The sequence below is a fragment of the Paramisgurnus dabryanus genome, chromosome 19 (assembly GCF_030506205.2).
Source record: "Paramisgurnus dabryanus chromosome 19, PD_genome_1.1, whole genome shotgun sequence".
In the NCBI taxonomy this organism is placed as follows: Eukaryota; Metazoa; Chordata; class Actinopteri; order Cypriniformes; family Cobitidae; genus Paramisgurnus; species Paramisgurnus dabryanus.
Window position 1 is genome coordinate 12,923,574 of NC_133355.1, and position 20,021 is coordinate 12,943,594.

Here is a 20,021-nt window from a genome sequence, read left to right on the forward strand (position 1 = left end):
AAATTTCATCCAGGTCTTATTAAATAACACGAATAACTGTGTTGACATTAACTAACAATTAATGCCGGTTGAAAAACTATATTTTTCAATGTTTGTTCATGTTAGTTAATGCATTTACCAATGTTTACTAATACAACCTTATTGTAAGTTGTTAGGCCAGGTTGAATGGACAAGGAGGATCCAAGAATCAGAAATTCCGTTTTTCTCTCATTTAATTGTAGAAAGTTATTTGCCAGCAACTGTTTAATATCTTTAAATCAATTTAATGCATTGTTATATGCACAATTCTTATCTATACTCACGGGAAAATAAAATTGGGAGTCGTCGGCATAGCAGTGATAGGATATACTATAGGCTACATCTTAAAGATGGAACTCAGGGGAAGCATGTACAATGAGAATAACACTTACAATAATTCATGGGCCAAATATTATTACATTTACATTAATGATTTTATCCAAAGCAACACAGCAAATTTTTTCATCAATATGCGTGTTCTCCCGTTTTGATCCCATGCGCGTAACGTTACGCTCTAACACAGCATTTTAGGATTTTGTGTTGAAAATGTGTTATATTTGTCCCATATAAAAGAATACCATTCATTTGTATTTATATTTTTTTTTCAGCAAGGAGCATTAGGCTAATACTTGACATTTTTTGTGTTTGTGACTGGATGTCTGATGAAATCCAACAGCTGTTGTTAAAGATAAATAACAAAACAAATATTGCAATAGTAAATTTGCTTAATTTCTAACGTGTGGTACTGGGACTGGAATCCTCTGTGTTGTAACAAAAGTCAATATGTAATAAGCAAACAGATCGTTCACAACAGATGATTCAATCGGAGAACACCTGCAAAAAAGAACCAAAGAAGAAAACTTGAACTTGATTTAACATTCAATGAGGAGATAAAGGTATGAATCATGCTTTCGCTCTTTGTACAACAACATCAATAGAACACTATTGAATTTATAACAATTTCAGTCTAGAAATTGCTATTCTCTGCCTTTCATCATACAGCAAAAAGACATTAAAATGACTAAGATAAGGGTTCTTAGTAATAGTTTCTGATGAGGATTTGAGACACAAATTTATGTTACAAGCCCTGGAAAGAATTGGTTTTGGCAATTTTTGTGCAAATGTAAAAATGCTTTACTGGAATGGGAATAGCTCCATTCAACATAATAAGGGCACTTCTCCTAGATTTTCATTAAAGCGTGCCGTAAGACAAGGTTGTCCCATGATTGGCTGTAATGATCAACACTGCAAAAACAGTTAAAGAAACCTTTGATGCAACATAAGCAGATCTAAATGCTGTAATCTAGTTTTTTTTGTTTTATTATTTATTTAATTGCATTGATTGAAACATGTAATTTTTACAACTAGCCTATAAACATATTGGTATCATAATAATGACTAGTTCAAATAATAACAAATAAAAATCAAGGGCTCGTCCGCGATTTGAACCCGAGACCCCTTAGCGAGAATCATACCCCTAGAGTAGAGCATTGCGTAAAGAGAACACACATACTGTGTATAAAATGCATTAATATAAAAATGCAATTATATTTACATTTTAAATTAATAATATATACACTCTTAAAAGGAATGTGTTACAATGACACATCTTGTGTCTAGTTAAGGACAACACATCTAGTTTTGGAACAACACACTTTGTGTTGTTTTAACACATCTTGTGTTGTGCCTTTTATTTATATGAACTCAAGTGACACATACTGTGTTAAAAACAACACATAATGTGTTAAATAGTTTAACACAAAACAATGTGTTAAAATGAACACAACCTTAAAATGAACACATTCAGGATGTGTTAATTTAACACATTGTTTTGTGTTAAACTATTTAACACATTATGTGTTGTTTTTAACACATATTTGTCATTTCGTGTTGATTTTGAGTTCAAAGAAATGTGTTAAAATAAAAGATGTGTTAAAACAACACAAAGTTTGTTGTTCCAAAAATAACACAGAGATATGTTAAGTTAGGGTGTTGTCCTTAACTAGACACAAAATGTGTTATTTTAACACATTCGTTTTAAGAGTGTATCTTAATGGAAACTATAATGGTCTCTACTAATACTGTGTTTGGTTCTAATGGGTGACAGGAACCATTAAATCCTAGGAATGTAGCCCAAAACCTTAATAGCTGATGGTTTCTAATGGCCCATGTAATGGAAATTATTAATTTGTATTTATATTGTTTTTCAGCAAGGAGTATAACTTAATACTTGATTTTTTGTATTTGTTATTGGAAGTCTGATGAAACCCAAATGTGTTTTTTTTTGACGGATAAAGAATAAAAGAAATGTTGTAAGTCTGGTTAATTTCTGACATGCAGTACTGGAAATAAAGATAATATGTTGTAACAAAAATGAATATAAATAATAAGCAAACAGTGCCTTCACAACAGATCCTTCAACTACTGAACACTTGCTGTACCTGCAAATAAAGAACCAAAGAAGAAAACTTGAGCTTGATCTGAGGTTTAATGAGGAGATAAAGGTATGAATCATGCTTACGCTCTTTGTACAACACGATCAGTTGAACACTATAGTTGCATTTTATTATAATTTTTGCTTTTATTATAATTATAACTTAAATAACTGTAAATATTTATTAAAAATAATATTACAATTTTTTAATGAAAAAGACAAATAACTTGATTCTCATTAATAATAGGCATGGAAAACAAACGACTCATTTTCAAAGCCTCATACAGCTTGTGCCTATGTGCGTTGAACTTGAGAGCGCTTCACCTTTAAGCGTTTGTGTCTTTCAGCACAGTTACATAATATGTGACCCATTCTGTCTAAATGATTAATCCCTCGTCTAGCGATTCAAATACTTTAGTTATGAAACTAAAATAACCACCCAAAATGATGGTTATTTCTGTACGTTTTCTGAGAGAGAAATGATTAACCTACTGTACACTCTAAAAACAAACGGTGCTATATAGCACCAAAAGTGGTTCTTTGCTCGTAATCATAGAAGAACCATTTTTAGTGCCATATAGCACCGGTGAAGCACCAGTGAAGCACCTGTGTGAACCATATAGTGCTTTGTAGAACCATATGTGGTGCTATAGTGGTGCTATATGGCCCCTATATGGTTCTACACAGGTGCTACACAGGTGCTTCACCGGTGCTATATGGCACTAAAAATGGTTCTTCTATGGTTACGATCCAAAGCAACAGTTTTGGTGCTATATAGCACCGTTTGTTTTTTTAGAGTGTAATATACTATGCCTGTCATGTCTGACATCTTGTTTTCGGTTTAAAAACATGCAGGTATTTGAAAATAAAATGCAGGACTTGCTTGATGTTTAAAGAGTTATTAAGAGACATAAATTCGGGACTGATTTATGTTAAAACGTTATTAAGATCGACAAGACTCGCGCTGACTGACAGAGCCGAAACGCAACGCACAGACACGCAAGTACAAGCACTGACAGAATAGTTCAAAAACATCGGTTTTCACAAGAATTTACGAAAGTATAATAAGCATTACAATTATACTTTTATAATGAGCTCATTATAGCTATGTTCATACAGCGTTTGCGCAAACGGAACGAATTGTTTAAAAAAAAACTCTCTCATTAATCTTTATCTAAATAAATAAATAATCAGATATTTCTTTTAAAATTTCAAATAACAGTATGCTCTATTATTTATAAACCAGTTTTGACTTAGTTCAAAACAAGCAAAATGATTTTAAACAATAAGGTAATTAGAAAGATTTAATTCAAATGTTTCGGTTATTAATTACCGGTACTTACTTTATTTTTATGTTAATTGCAATTCATGTATTCTTCAGTTTAAATTTTGCTTTTAAAATGTTACATTTTCATATTTTTATCTATTTAATTATTTATTTTATATTCACCTAGATTGACAATGAACCTTTCTTTAACTTGAAGTAATTAAAAAAGTCACACGGAGTTATTAACGAATATTTTATTATCAGAGTGCAGCATTTTATCAAGGTTTTCTGGTCTTTTGTAATTAAAAATAATAATAATAAAAGGGTAATTTTTGACCGTTGGGTTAAAAGAAGTTGCAGCCTTTTTTAAACTAATTCCAAAACAGCTCGTGTTTTTTAATAAGGGACCCGCAGAAAATGTCATTCATGTCATTTTATAGATTGCACTCATTCACTTCACACACATTATTTTTGCTTTAACCCTCGTGTGGTGTTCATATTTCTGTTACTTAGACAATGTTTGTGGGTCTAGTGGACCCACTGCATTTTTTGTATCTTAAAACAATGCAGTCATACAAATTTATGTATAATTGTTTACAGATGTTTACTTTAGCCTTATTGCAGTAAAATAAACAGAATATATGGTTAATATTTGTCATTTACCACTAGTAGAGGACTATTTATAGATTCAAGTGCTATTCGTTTTTGTGATAATATGAAATAAGAGAAGAAAATTCTGTTCTCCCCCAGATATTGGGGAAAAACATGTTTATCTTAAATAAGTATTTATCACTTTTTCATCTCAAATACGTTTTTCATCACTTTGATGTTTTATTCTTTGAACTAAGTTTGAAATTGTACACATTTGTGTCAGTTTACACAGCACAATCCCCATCTGGAAAGATGCCGTATCAGAACATATCATCCACATTGAACACATAACCTGTTCATGTCAGCCTACACAACACATAAGAAGCAAATTTTTATCATGTAGCTGTGTTGCATATGCATTTCTTGTTTTTTAGAGACATATACTGTGTGTTCCTCTCCATCTTATGTCCACACACACTGCAGTACAATGTGTTGCTATTGGCTACAACCTAAAATGATAAAAATGCTTGGATATAATTTTTACTTTCTCTATTTCTACTTCTCTATTTACTTTCTCTCTCTCCGCACTCATACGCACACACACACACGTGCGCGCGCACACCATAGGTTTTGTGGTAAACCCATGGTTTTACAAATGGTAATCAATACACCAATTTACCATGATTACTACACTTTTACTATTATACAGCCATGGTTATTTTTTGTAAGGGAGATAATGGTAAAATGTAGAATGGTTCCTGTTAGACAGAAGGTAAAGTGTTTGGGACAGTGGGGGCAGACAAGTGTTCATGCTTGATATATAACATGTTGTATCCTTGCGCTGCTACAGCAAGTGCAGAAGGACAAAACTCTGACATGCATCCATCACATAATGTACAGACATATATAAAAACACACTCATGCACTCACATCAGTCCCAGATAGAAGAAAAACAGAGTGAAGTTAGATAGCACATTCATTTTTTACACTCTTATTAACCCCGGGTCCAGTGGACCCGAACACTACATATGTAATATAAATGTGTAGGGGGGATGTACAGTGTACAGTCATTATAAAGCTGTTTATTTCTATGTTCTTTATAGAAAATGAGCCAAGGCCAATGAATCTGAGGTTGAAACAATAATTAATTGCATAATTTTTCTTTTAGTAAACATTAAAAACGGGTCCCACAGACCCGAACACCACACAAGGGTTAAGGAGGTTATAATTTAGCGCTGTTCCAGTAAACACGTGATTATGTCTGGCCGAATATTTTTTCTGTTATTCGGATGAATTCGTTATTCGTTTTAAAGCCATTATCCGTGCCCTTCCGAATATCGTATTCGGCTTCGGGCACATCCCTAAAAATGACTATAATAATAATTTAGAGTTCTTAGTAATGGGCCTATCTCTGGTGAGCATTTGAGACACAAATAATAATTTCACTATATGCTAAGATAATGTGTTGTATTCTTATTTCTAATCAGGATGGATGCATTGTGATTTCATTGCTCACACTTTTGCCTTGCCTGTTTAATGCTGGCTCTACAGGTTAGTGTAGAAAGATACTAAGTTGTAGTCTTACCCGGCATTTCATTATTTTGTGGCTATAGAGCAGTCTGAAATAACCTGTTATAACTTTTATATCACATTAAACAGACAATCTTGTTTTTGGAGCCAACGCTGTCCAGTCCTCCACTTACAATGAATAACCAGATGCTAAACATGCTGTAGATGGTAACACCGAATCAGATTACATGATGGGCTCATGCACTCACACCAGAGTAGAAGATAATCCCTGGTGGAGAGTGGACCTGAAAGGTATCTACAGTATTAGCAGAGTTATCATCACTAATCGTGGAGACTGTTGTCCAGAGAGGATAGCAGGTGCTCAGATCCGCATTGGCAACAGTCTGGATCACAATGGCAACATAAAAAAGCTGTAGGGGTTGTTAGTTTTTTTTTAACAATTGGCATCTTTCATAAACTGAATAAAAGATATATAAAAACAGTTGGGTCTGTCCCACTTGAAAGCACAAAAACATTTACATTTGATCATATTCAAGGGCAATATGTCAACATCGTTCTAAAAATACTTACTCTGTGTGAAGTTGAGGTGTAGGCAGGTGAGATAATATAAAAGCAAAAGGTGGAGTTTGGAGTGGGTCAATGTCTAAATTTCCGCAATGATTTTCTTATGTCATCATCAGCAGTGATAAAGTGATTAAGTGGCGTGATAAAGTTACACCACAGTCCACCATAGGAAGAAGCTAACATTTCAAAACAGTCATTGGCCCTGAATACATTTTTTATTAATTTTGTCAATACATATTGTAGGAGCCATACATTGGGTTTGATCTTTCTATTTTATTAATATTCATTTCTTCTTATTCTGTTGTGTATGTGCACCTGCATTCGTGACGTCATTGCTTACTGTGGGTGGCAATCGGGGGTGTGGTGTTTGTATTAGTGTGTGTGTGTGTGTGCGCTCACCTGTGTTTTTGGATCATGGCCGCGGGGTGAACATGGGGAGAAACTTTTTGTTGACCGTCATCGTCTTTATCGTGGTTGCACTGTCTGTCTAAAGTATCTTTGCACATTTTATGAAGTACATCAATGAAAGTAAGTGCTTGTGTTTTCTAAACTCGTGAAAGAGAGAAATAAAGACATCTCATCATGTGCTAGTGATGGGAGAAACGAAACTTTTCGAAGCTTCGAATCAATTGAACCAATTGCTTCGAAAATTGATTCAGTTTTTCGAAGCAGTTCGAAACCCACACACGCTGCCGACCCCTGCTGGTCAAAACAGTGTAAAAGCAGATCTGTCCACACATTTTACACTTTTTTACAAAATAATAGCAAGATTTTTATTAAAATATGTTTTAAAAATTATTTAACTTAATTAAGACATAGTTAAAAGTGTATTATGTGTTTTTAGTTTTATTTAGGGCAAACAAATGAATAAAACTAACTACCCTTTTAATTATGCACATTTTTGTCATTAAATCTGTCTATAAACAAAAAGTAGACAACATGGCAGTGTTATTAGTCAGAAGGATAAATGTTTTATGAACTTTCATAATAAAACTGACCCGAGTTCACCTAAACTTATTAGACACTGGTCATGTGATCAACTCCCCCTAGTGGTGAACCATCGGATTTTCGAAACGTTTCGAAACCGTTATGACGTAATGAAGCCTCCTTTGCTAAAATCACGTGACTTTGGCCAGTTTGAAACAAGCTCCGAACCACTGATTCGAAACAAAAGATTCGTAAATGTTTCGAAGCCTCATGAAGCAGTGCTTCGAAAACGACCATCACTATCATGTGCAATGGCTTAGCGTGACGCGTCTTCAATGTGTATGCTCATGTGTTCAGCCTGCTGCGGTTTGGTATGGTTTGGTTTTTGATTTTGATTATGCCGCAATACATATTTTTTGTGTTAAAAATAACAAAAATAATGTACAAAATAAATACATAAAATAGGCATGTTACACAGTTTATCTCTGACATTCATATGAATGTCTTTGGATAAGCAATGATAACACTTGCTGTGATTGATTTGGTGCAGATGATCAGACTCAATATAGACTTTCTAAAATACACTTGAATGAATTTAAAACATTTTTCTGTCAATAAATATTAGATTTTGTCTATATTCAAGTCTGCCAACTCGTCTATCAGCCAAGAGCAAGTTTCAGAGGAAAAGCAAGAGAACGTTTTTTGTTTATTTAATTTTTTCCGCTTGTTAAGTCATGACGTAAAAAATACCGTTTCCAGCTCAAAGTCACCACATTTAAACCGCCATTTATGAGCACTATTTATTCATAGCACACACATTTAAGCAAAAATTGTATAAACTCACCTGTAAACTGCGGTCGCAGGCTTCCAGAATCAGACAGCAATATATTAATAATTCATAAAAAAAATCCAACATCCATAAATTCACAGATTCATAGTACATTTATTTCATACTTTAACAGTTGACTTCAAATGTAACATTTTCAGCATTTTATCTAAGCAGAATGATAATTCATCACATGATCAATGGCTATTTACAGTCCTGCAGGCATATTGATAAATGTATAAATTAACTCTCTCTCTCTCTCTCTCTCTCTCTCTTTCTCTCTCTCTCTCTCTCTCTCTCTCTCATCAAAATGTCCCCACAAGGTCACAAAAACACTGGTATTCCTATCTTTGTGGGGACAATTGGTCCCCACAACGTGATAATTACCAGGTACACACACACACACACACACACTCACACACACATTCTGGTTTCCATGTTTTGTGGGGACATTACTTAGAGGTAATGCATTTTATACCGTACAAACTGTATATTCTACTCCCTTCCACTAACCCAAACCCTAACCCCAACCATCACAGCAAACTTTCTGCTACCTTAGATTTTCAATAAACATCATTCTGTTTGATTTATAAGCTTGTTTCTTCATGGAGACCTCAAAATGTCCCCACAAGGTCAGGAAATCAAAATAAGCGCCTGTTGCGCGCGCGTCTGGAGGGTTAACAAAAAAAACTGACGCTCACGTTTGCCAGATACTCTCTTAATCTCATGTGTAATCAGAGTTTACTTTTAAGTAAGTGTCTTGTGACTATTTTGTAAACGTGAGCATCTTTTTTATCATATTCCGTTTCGACATATGTGCAGCAGGCACTTATTTTGACATGACGCATGATGCACATGGTTTACATGATGCATAGAACACATTTCTACACATTTTTCATTTTGCAATGAATGACGAGCAACACGCATGACACTCCGAACACATATTTTGAGTTTGTGCCCCGCGGCTCTCTTGCGCAAAGAGAAACCCACAAGCTCTCTCATGCGAGGAAAATCACAACACACGTTTTTGTAAAACTATAAAGATAATAATATTTATTATAATAACTTAAAACTATAATGTGCAAACATGCCAACTATCATGATGGCCTGCTATTGGCCATATGTCTGACTATCGCTGATGATAGACGACCCTAGTCTTTACATATTATCTTCAAGGGATCTAAAGTTATATCTTGAATGTGTTATTGACAATTTCAGAAGACGTTAACAACAGTGTTTATGTGGAAGTGTTGTTTATGTCTTGCGAAATGGTCAATAGGGTTAAATGTGTTAAACGCTGTATTTATTATAAAGGTAATATGTTTTGCCTGTAAATACATATGTGAGAGTAAATGTTCTTTTTTACTACTATGGAAGTGAATGGGGCTCATGATCGGTTTGGTTACAAACATTCCTCAAAATATCTTCTTTTGTGTTTATCAGAATAAAATAAATGTATACAGGTTTGTAACAACATGAGAATGTTTGGGTGAACTATTTTTAATTCATATTTATGAGGATCTCAACCAAGTTTTATATATTACTTTTATTGTTTTTTTTATTTATTTATTTAGTTACATTTTTGTTTAACATTTTCCCAGGAAAAAATGGCCAAGCGTAAGCAGGGCCGCATTCCTAACACACGACGTACTAGTTACGTAATTTATTGGTCATTTTTGGTAATTTCATGACTTACCAGCTGGCAAGTAACTGTTACGTACTACACTGTAAAAAAATTCCGTAGAAATTTCAATGTTATTGCAGCTGGGTTGCCGGTAATTTACCGTAGATTTACATTTATGTAATTTACTGGCAAGAATTTGCTCAAAGTTCAATCAATTTTAAATATTAACAAGTCTTTATCTTTACAGAATAAAACTATACAATAACAACCTCATGCAAAGCATTCTGGGAACCAGAAGTCATCATCAACCTTTTTCTGTTTTTTGCTTCAGATTTTGTTTCCCAGAATGTTTTGCTTGATGCTGTTTTTTTTAGTTTTACTCTATAAAGACAAAGACTTGTAAATTTTTAATGTTCATTTAACTTTGAAGAAAATGTTGCCAGTTAAAAACATAAATTTAAATCTACGGTAAATTACCGGCAACCCAGCTGCAATTTCTACGGATTTTTTTTACAGTGTATGGAGGTAATTTCATTACCATTACAGTACCAAATCACCACGTCGCCATACGGTCTCCTTACGTCGCAAGATAACCAAGTACGTTCCAGTTACGTAACACATTCGTACTATTTTGGTGATTACATAACTTACTGGCAACGTAACTGTTGCATCATAGGGAGGTAATTAACTAACTGGTTACCAACATAAAACTTTTAATCCATAATGTTGATTACGTTGCAAAGTTGCGTCCAGACTCCAGGCGACGAATCCAGGAAATTCACTTTTCCGGTTGCTACGACGTAACTCGGTTCATCGCCACGACGTAAGTTTGGTCATCATATCGACGTTACGTAACAGTTACGTATTTGTGTTAGCTGGGTTAACACTATAACTCCACCAGAATTACAGCCTACAATGTACATGTTTAATTAGCTTCATGTTTAATCATGCTAACTTCATGCTAAATCATACTAACTTCATGTTAAATCATGTTAGCTTCATGCCAAATCATGTTTACAGCAAGGTAGACTACTAAACTAATTTTAAGTTTCTGTCAATCTGTTTTAAACGTTCAGGCCAGGCTTTGTCAAGCCAACATAACGTTTGTCTACAAACTTTTCTATCTAGTTTTATTAATTCATTTTGTTTTACCTCCATAGAACACAAAAATATGTGGCAAAATTATTTTAAAAATGTAGACAGGGCCAGTGTTGTAAGTTGTTAGAAATCAGGAGAAAGCATTTTCCCACGATGAATTATTTTAATTAACAACTGAGCATCGAACAGTACAGCAGCACATCTAGAACTGGGGTAATTTTCTAACGCTCATCCTTTTCCGTTAAACATAGCACAAGCTTCTACTGCCCTCTAGTGGAAATACAATGAAGAACACAACAGCCAGTCACTGTTTTGAGATGTTAGCTGCTTCTTTTCAGAAGAGTTGAAGCCCTGCAAATACAGAGTGTAAAAGTGAAAATGTCAGGCCTTTTCTGGCACACTGCATAGGCAGATTGAATAAAAAAAAAACTTCATTTAACAAAAACCGTCGTTCACCTTTATATCACAGCAGATATTAAAGCCTATTATACCCAATTAAATTGAAATATTATAGGGGTGGTTTCCCGGACAGGAATTAGTTTAAACATGACTAGATCTTAGTTATAAAGTATAGTTTAAATAACTAGTTTTAACAAACATTGCCTTACTAAAAACATTACTTGTGTGCATTTTGAGGCAAAACAAAGGGCACTGTTGTATTTTAAGGTATTGAAATTGAACACCTCACACATTTATTTTAGTCTAAAACGTCTAAACCTGTCCCGGAAATTGCCCCAAAATGTTTAAAGCAACACAATGTAGTCCTTTATGTTAGATTGGCTTACGGCTCTCCCATGTGGTTAAAAAGCTCAACAGTGCCTGGGGCACGTTCAAGATCAAAACGGTGTGCACCGTTTTGCTACGGTTTCCGGGTTGAACGACATGTTTCCTGGAAACGGTGTGCACCGATGTGCAACAGGGTTTGAGATACGTTTTCTCTTGTTTGGTGGGTGTGTCAGAACTGCAGTCCAATCAGCAGCAACATGTACTAAAGCGGTACTAAAGAGACAGCTGGCACAATGGGTTCAAGTTGGAATGTTCTCTTTCATTCTGGACGGCAAGGTCAGTGACTGTAACATCGGGGGTATTTTACAGTATTAAACACACATTTATAACGTATTCATCAGGCTTCAGAAACATTTAAAAAAGAATACAAAGCATGGCCTCTCAGCTACCGTAGTTGCAACTCTTGCGTCATCACAACAGGGTGTTCAACACATCACCTTTTTTCACATCACATCACGTTTTGTCTGGGCTGAACGCAGCCCATATGACACAGTCACGTGCCTTCAGCGCCAGCTCAAGTCGGTCAAAATTACTAACCGGCATGCAGTACTTCAAGTCAGCTGCCGATCGGTCTGCGCAGAGCCGCATGAAGTCGAACACACTTAATGCGAGGTTACTCGTGCAGTTCTCACGTGGGACTGGAATCATAACTCCTCCCTGAACTTCCGGCTGCCCTGTATGTTGCTTTCTCATTGGCTGAAGGTCATAGCCAATGTTATTTTCAGTCAGAACACATTTCACACGGCATGATTTTGAATCGCCGACAGGTCCGGATATCTAGCATGCCAGATATCTCATGATTTTCTCAGATCGCCTGATAATTCACAGCGTGTGGTTATCTATACTCACGGGAAAATAAAATTGGGAGTCGTCGGCATAGCAGTGATAGGATATACTATAGGCTACATCTTAAAGATGGAACTCAGGGGAAGCATGTACAATGAGAATAACACTTACAATAATTCATGGGCCAAATATTATTACATTTACATTAATGCATTTTATCCACAGCAACACAGCAAATTTTTTCATCAGTGTGCGTGTTCTCCCATTTTGAACCCATGCGCGTAACGTAACGCTCTAACACAGCATTTTAGGATTTTGCATTCAACCTCAAAACCAATTAAGCATATTTTCATTTATTGATGATGGTGTCAGCGCTGTTGCATAATAATTCATTGAATACAGAATGAAGCACGTAATTAAAGCAGTGAAAATCTCAGAAAAGTGAAGAACTGTTCATATTTTGCCCATGAAACAAATGAAAATATGCTTAATTGGTTTTAAGGTTGAATGCAAAATCCTAAAATGCTGTGTTGCATTACGTTACGGGCATGGGTTCAAAACGGGAGAACACGCATTGCCTAAAAATAAATGTGATGTGTTGCTATGGATAAAATCCATTTATGTAAGTGTAATTATATTTGGCCCATATAAAGAAAACCAATCATTTGTATTTATTTAGTTTTTCAGCAGGAGCATTAGGCTACTTAATACTTGACATTTTTTGTGTTTGTCACTGGATGTCTGATGAAATCCAACAGCTGTTGTTAAAGATAAATAACAAAACAAATGTTGCAATAGTAAATTTGGTTAATTTCATATGTGTTGTAACAAAAGTCAATATGTAATAAGCAAACAGATCGTTCACAACAGATGATTCAACCGGAGAACACCTGCAAAAAAGAACCAAAGAAGAAAACTTGAACTTGATTTAACATTCAATGAGAAGATAAAGGTATGAATCATGCTTTCACTCTTTGTACAACAACATCAATAGAACACTATTGAATTTATAACAATTTCAGTCTAGAAATAGTTGCTAATCTCTGACTTTCATCATACAGCAAAAAGACATTAAAATGACTAAGATAAGGATTCATAGTTTCTGATGAGGATTTGAGATTTATGTTACAAGCAAGGGCGTAGGTTTGATTCTGGCATTGGTGGGGACATAAATAAAATGGTTGCATTGCAAAAACTGTTTTTCACCGTTTACTTGACACAAACAACAGACAACTCAGTATGCACTTTACTCAGTAACATCTGACTCGCCACCCCCGGCCATCCCAAATTTATAATAAACAATTCGTTATGTCCTAGAGCCTAATAAACAGTAACTGTTTAAGTCTTTGTAAAAAAAAAGAAAATCACATTGTAAGATATAACCATATTTACTTTATTACAATGAAGAATATGCAATTAATATTTAATTCTTAATTTAATTTTGCCAAAAAAATCCCAGTGTTGAAGTTGGTATATCATGCTGTTTCCTGAACACAGTTTATTAACGTTTCTGTAGTTCACATTAAATCTTCTTTTCATTAACAGACAGTTAATCAGTGTGAAAAAAAAATAATTTTACGTTTAAAATGCAACCTTACATTATGTCTACATCTGTGCAAGTAATGACCACAGTGCAGTAATGTAAAGTATTCAGCAATCATGACATGAATTCATGTTTTTACCATGTTGGGGTTATTTTCTTTCATGGATTAGGGACCCCCTAAATAACCTTGCTACCCCATTTATAAAAGGTTGACAAAAGTTTGCAACTTCTCAGGTTAACATGGGATTGTCGTGTATTGGTGAAAACACTGTCCTTGAATAATTATGTGACACAACTTGTTCCGTATTTTGTGAATGAAACAGTTACAGTGGGTATAATAATACTTTCTTCCTCACTTACCTGTAGCCCGAATAATCACGCGCGTCTTGAGTGAACTTTGGCGCGTTGTACAAAGTGAAACCATCCTATCACACGTAGTAGCGAGTAAAGACAAGTCCATAAAGTGATGTGATTTAGAGAGGCGGGACTCAAGAAATGCTAATCCAATCATATTAGCAATGTGATTAGAGAGGCGGGACTAAAGAAATGCAAAGCCATATTAGCGATGTGAGTTACGGAGGCGGGCATTGCAGAGAACGAAAGCTGTTAACCGTTTGTGTACCACATAGAGCGTCATTTTTACAGAACGGGATTGCAAAAGATTTCTAATCTCATTTAAATGATTCCTGAAAAAAATTATAATGAGTAAAAAATAGAAAACACAAGAATAAGAAGGACATTAGTGGTTATATATAAATACAGATTAATTGTTTGGTCGAAATTATTGCTAGGGACAATTCAGTCTTCCCTGAATATTGCTAGGGACATGTCACTAGCGTCCCACCCTAAATCTACGCCCATGACCCTGTAAGATTTGGTTTTGGCAGTTTTTATGCATATGTAAAAATGCTTTACTGGAATGGGAATAGCTCAATTCAACATAATAAGGGCACTTCTCCTAGATTTTCATTAAAGCGTGCCCTATAAGACAAGGTTGTCCCATGATTGGCTGTAATGATCAACACTGCAAAAACAGTAAAAGAAATGCAACATAAGCAGATCTAAATGCTGTAATCTACTTTTGTTTTATTATTTATTTAATTGCATTGATTGAAAGCATGTCATTTTTACAACTAGCCTATAAACATATTGGTAACAACTTACAATAAGGTTGTATTAGTAAACATTGGTAAATACATTAACCAACATGAACAAACATTGAACAATATAGTTTTTCAACAGGCATTAATTGTTTGTTAATATCAACACAGTTTTTTGTGTTATTTAACCTCCTAAGACCTGGATGAAATTTTTTTATGTTTGCACCATAAAACTTAATTCTGTGTGACTGGAACCTGTTTTACACAAACATGGACAAATACACTGCTTCATGTTCTTAGAAAACAATTAGGTTATTATATTTATTGGTTCTTCCTAACCCCAAAATAGCTGGTAGAAATATGAAAAAATATATTAGGAGGTTAATGCAGTAATTAATGCTAAAAGGTTTTAATGCTGGATTTTAAATTTTGGATAAATGTATTATTAAATGCAAAAAATTGACAAGAACTAAGATTGATAAATTCTGTACAAGTATTGATCATCGTTAGTTCATTTATAACGCATTAACTAATTGTTAACAAATACAACTTTATTGAAGTGTTATTTATAAAATTATTAAAGGAACGCATTTTTGCATTATATTTGACCTCAGAGTCAGGGCACATAATGATTGCGCGCCCACTCTATTGGTAAATCAAGATAAAAACATTAAGAAACGGACTTTGAAAATGACTTTGAACTATCATTTGTGTACACAGTTACTCCTTGACCATGCACAATGATGACGCCAGCGCTGTTGCATATCCTCCAACTCATACGATTGTTTTGGTCGTTTGTATATCCAGCTGCAGCCCCGCAGCACCACGATTCAGCCACACGATCCAGGGAGCTCGTTTCAGGGCGGAAGTCGAACCATATATGGTTTGGCGAACCGGTCTGCTGCGTTCCAGGCAGGTTTTTAAACCCGTGTGTTACGACTTCAAAACCACGAATCACGACCCTATGCGTTCCAGGCAGCCTGTAACTCGTGTTTTTACAACCTTCTACCGGTGAAAGTGCACTGGAACGGCAGTCAAACCCGTGACTTCCCACCCGTGAACTCGTACTAGATCGATGTACTCCCAGTTCAGAGTCGTGAGTCGTGGTTTTGAAGTCGTGAGTTACGGGTTACAGGTTGCCTGGAACGCAGCATTACTAGAGTCTTGAAAACCAACATTTCTTTGCATAATTATTAATTTTCTCATGGATTTTGGTATAAATAGTAAACATTTCGATCATATGGTACTTAAAAACAATACATGAAAATTCACTAAAGTATATAGCCAAATATAAATATTTTTTATTAACATAAATTTTAATGTAGATAATTCAGTAATGTCACTACATACATTTTCATTTGATAAAAAGAAATTACATTTACTTCATGTTCATCATTAGTATCTACTTTAATAAGTATTTGTTACCAAATAAACATTGACACAGAGCATAATTTTTAAATGTCAAATACACTTTATTTTTTTAGAATTTCAACTACACATTAAATAAAATATATATTTCCTAAGTAAATATTTCTGCACCAAAAAAAAACTGAATGCCACACTGTAAAATATACTTTGCTGCCTTAAAAATTTTTATTGAATCAACTCGGATTAACAATTGTCAACTTACTATTATTTATCTTGACTAGAGATGAGTTGTTATAGATGAGTTGTTATAACTTATAAAATTAAGTTGACTTTTCTCAACTATATTTTATAAGTTGTGACAACTAATCTGTGTTGACATGACTTGTAAATCTGAGTTGATTTAACAAAATATTTTAACGCAGGAAAGTATTTTTACAGTGCATTTTTGCAACTGTCCCTCACCTTGCGTTTGTCCTTTATTATTATTATTATTATTATTATTATTATTATTATTATTATTATTAATCCAATATTCTGAACAGTGAACAGAGTATCAAATACATATTTTAAATATAACGAATATAATGATAGATAAACCGCATTTGTCCTGAAGCGCGTGCTTCGGGGCTGCCCCCATTTCCGCCCTGAAACGAGCGCCCTGGATCGTGTGGCCTGAATCGTGGTGCTGTGGGGCTGCAGCTGGATCATTTTGGCCTCAAATAGAACCAACAGAGGCGTTTACTAAATTAGCGCCTCTACCGGCCACAGATAAAACTTTATATATTAGGGTATGAAATTTTATTTTGGCGTATAATTTTGCTGTAATGACATGCATTTGAATATGATTTTCAGTTTAAACTGCCAGGATTAATTGTATTTTATTACACATTACACTATTCAGGCATTTAAAGCAAATAACGTACCCATTTATTTATTATATGATTTAAAACACAGTATACAAAACAATCACAACTTTTTTCAAAAAGTACTTAATATATTCCAAGTGTACTAATCACTTATACGTCCATATCTGTCGTATTATGGTGCATGCACAAACAAACTATTAGAACAAATGAAAATATGCTTAATTGGTTTTGAGGTTAAATGCAAAATCCTAAAATGCTGTGTTAGAGCATTACGTTACGGGCATGGGTTCAAAACGGGAGAACAAGCATACTGATGAAAATAATATGCTGTGTTGCTGTGGATAAACTGCATTGATGTAAATGTAATTATATTCGGCCCATATAATGGAAACCATTCAGTTGTATTTATATTGTTTTCAGCAAGGAGCATTAGGCTTATACTTGACATTTTTGTGTTTGTCACTGGATGTCTGATGAAATCCAACAGCTGTTGTTAAAGATAAATAACAACACAAATGTTGCAATAGTAATTTTGGTTAATTTGGCGTGTGGTACTGGAACGGGAATCCTCTGTGTTGTAACAAAAGTCAATATGTAATAAGCAAACAGATCGTTCACAACAGATTACTTAAATGGAGAACACCTGCAAATAAAGAACCAAAGAAGAAAACTTGAGCTTGATCTAACATTCAATGAGAAGATAAAGGTAAGAATCATGCTTTAGCTCTTTGTACAACACCATCAATAGAACACTATTGAATTTATAACAATTTCAGTCTAGACATAGTTGGAAAAATCTCTGACGTTCATCAGAAAAAGATAAGCATTCTTAGTAATAGTTTCTGATGAGGATTTGAGACAGAAATAATTATTTATACTATACCATATAATGTGTTGTATTCTTATTTCTAATCAGGATGGATATCATTGTGATTTCATTGCTCATTTTGCCTTGCCTGTGTAATGCTGGCTCTACAGGTACAGTAAATGAAAAATACCAAGTTTTTGTCTTATTTCGTTATTTTGTGGCCATAGAGCAGTCTGAAATAACCTGTTATAACTTTTATATCACATTAAACAGACAATCTTGCTTTTGGAGCCAACGCTGTTCAGTCCTCCACTTACAATGAATTAGCAGATGCTAATCATGCTGTAGATGGTAACAGAGATTCAAATTACATGATGGGCTCATGCTCTCACACCGGAATAGAAAATAATCCCTGGTTGAGAGTGGACCTCAAAAGGATCTACAGTATTAACAAAGTTATCATCATTAATCGTGGAGACTGTTGTGAAGAGAGGATAATAGGTGCTCAGATCCGTATTGGCAACAGTCTGGATAACAATGGCAACAACAATAAGCTGTAAGGGCAATTTGGATCTTTTATAAACTGAATAAATAAAAATATACAGCTTTTCCTTTGAATGTGAACATGTTTTAATCGGACATATATGTCTTACTGTTTGTGTATTCACAGGGCTGCAACAATTGGGTCCATCCCACTTGGAGGCACACAAACATTTACATTTGACAATATTCTGGGGCAATATGTCAACATCTTTCTACCTGGAACACAAAAAATCCTCACTCTGTGTGAAGTTGAGGTGTATGCAGGTAAAAAAACTGACAGAAGAAAGAAACATATCAATGTGTGAATGACTGTTATTTTATTAACTGGAAGGTAAAATGAATGTCCAGTTGTGCTCTGTGCAAGTTTTTCATTGCTCTGAATATAAACTTTTTAATAAAATCCCTGTCAAGACAAAATGGCCATTATAATTTACTTTGTCAATGAAAGAAGTGTTTTGTTCATTTTTTTTATTGTGAACAGATAACATTGCTTTAGGAGCCAATGCTGTTCAGTCCTCCACTTACAATGAATTAGCAGATACTAATCATGCTGTAGATGGTAACAGAGAATCAAATTACATGATGGGCTCATGCTCTCACACCGGAATAGAAGATAATCCCTGGTGGAGAGTGGACCTCAAAAGGATCTTCAGTATTAACAGAGTTAGCATCACTAATCGTGGAGACTGTTGTCCAGAGAGGATAATAGGTGCTCAGATCCGTATTGGCAACAGTCTGGATAACAATGGCAACAACAATGGGCTGTAAGAGCTGTTAGTCTTTCTTAAACAATTTATAAACTAAATAAAGTATAAATAAAAATACAGTTTTTCCTTTAAATGTGAACATGTTATAATCGGACGTATATGTCTTAATGTTTGTGTATTCACAGCGCTGCAACAATTGAGTCCATCCCACTTGGAGCCACACAAACATTTACATTTAACAATATTCAAGGGCAATATGTCAACATCTTTCTACCAGGGAACCAAAAAATACTCACTCTGTGTGAGGTTGAGGTTTATACAGGTAAGATATTATAAAAAAGCAAAAGGTGGAGTTTAACAGTATAAATTTCCTAAATGTTTTTTCTTATTTCGGTCAGCAGGTTAAGTGGCATGATGAAGTTACACCACAGTCCACCAAAAGAAGAAGATAACATCTCAAAAAAGTCCCTGGCCCTGAATAATTGTTTTAATAATTTTGCAAAAATACATATTTTTGTGTTCTATGGAGGTATGAAAAATAATGTATAAAATAAATACATCAATTAAGCATGTTACACAGTTTGTCTCTGACATTCATTTAACCCAAGTAAATGTCTTTCGATAGATTGATCTGG

General features: G+C 34.5%; 2 protein-coding genes across 4 annotated transcripts in view; both read left to right on the forward strand.

The window, feature by feature from the left end:
- Positions 1–6,037, forward strand: part of LOC135779296 (fucolectin-like) — a 97,742-nt gene extending 91,705 nt beyond the window's left edge. Inside the window, exon 6 of the mRNA XM_073812696.1 lies at positions 5,993–6,037. Within this exon, the coding sequence (XP_073668797.1) occupies positions 5,993–6,022 (30 nt within the window). The 3' untranslated portion in view covers positions 6,023–6,037. The remainder of the gene's footprint in view (positions 1–5,992) is intronic.
- Positions 890–19,961, forward strand: LOC141279837 (uncharacterized). Of its 3 annotated transcripts, none has more exons than XM_073812692.1 (7): positions 890–914; positions 18,245–18,306; positions 18,410–18,692; positions 18,807–18,943; positions 19,161–19,443; positions 19,572–19,708; positions 19,785–19,961. In XM_073812692.1, exons 2-7 carry the CDS (start codon positions 18,246–18,248, stop codon positions 19,790–19,792), a joined length of 909 nt encoding a protein of 302 aa, XP_073668793.1. In that variant the 5' UTR covers positions 890–914; position 18,245; the 3' UTR covers positions 19,793–19,961. The 3 variants fall into 3 exon arrangements, with proteins under 3 accessions (XP_073668793.1, XP_073668792.1, XP_073668794.1); XM_073812691.1 differs by lacking the exon at positions 890–914 and adding an exon at positions 17,946–18,034; XM_073812693.1 differs by lacking the exon at positions 890–914 and adding an exon at positions 17,946–18,034 and having other exon boundaries at positions 19,788–19,961.
- The last annotated feature ends 60 nt before the right edge of the window (positions 19,962–20,021 follow it).

What these genes read in the sequence shown, in the direction of transcription:
- LOC141279837 (XM_073812692.1), top strand. Translation starts at nt 18,246, where the DNA reads ATGGATATCATTGTGATTTCATTGCTCATTTTGCCTTGCCTGTGTAAT. An exon ending in AATGGCAACAACAATAAGCT is followed by an intron (nt 18,693 to 18,806) that starts GTAAGGGCAATT and finishes GTGTATTCACAG; the next exon opens with GGCTGCAACAATTGGGTCCA. An exon ending in TGAAGTTGAGGTGTATGCAG is followed by an intron (nt 18,944 to 19,160) that starts GTAAAAAAACTG and finishes TATTGTGAACAG; the next exon opens with ATAACATTGCTTTAGGAGCC.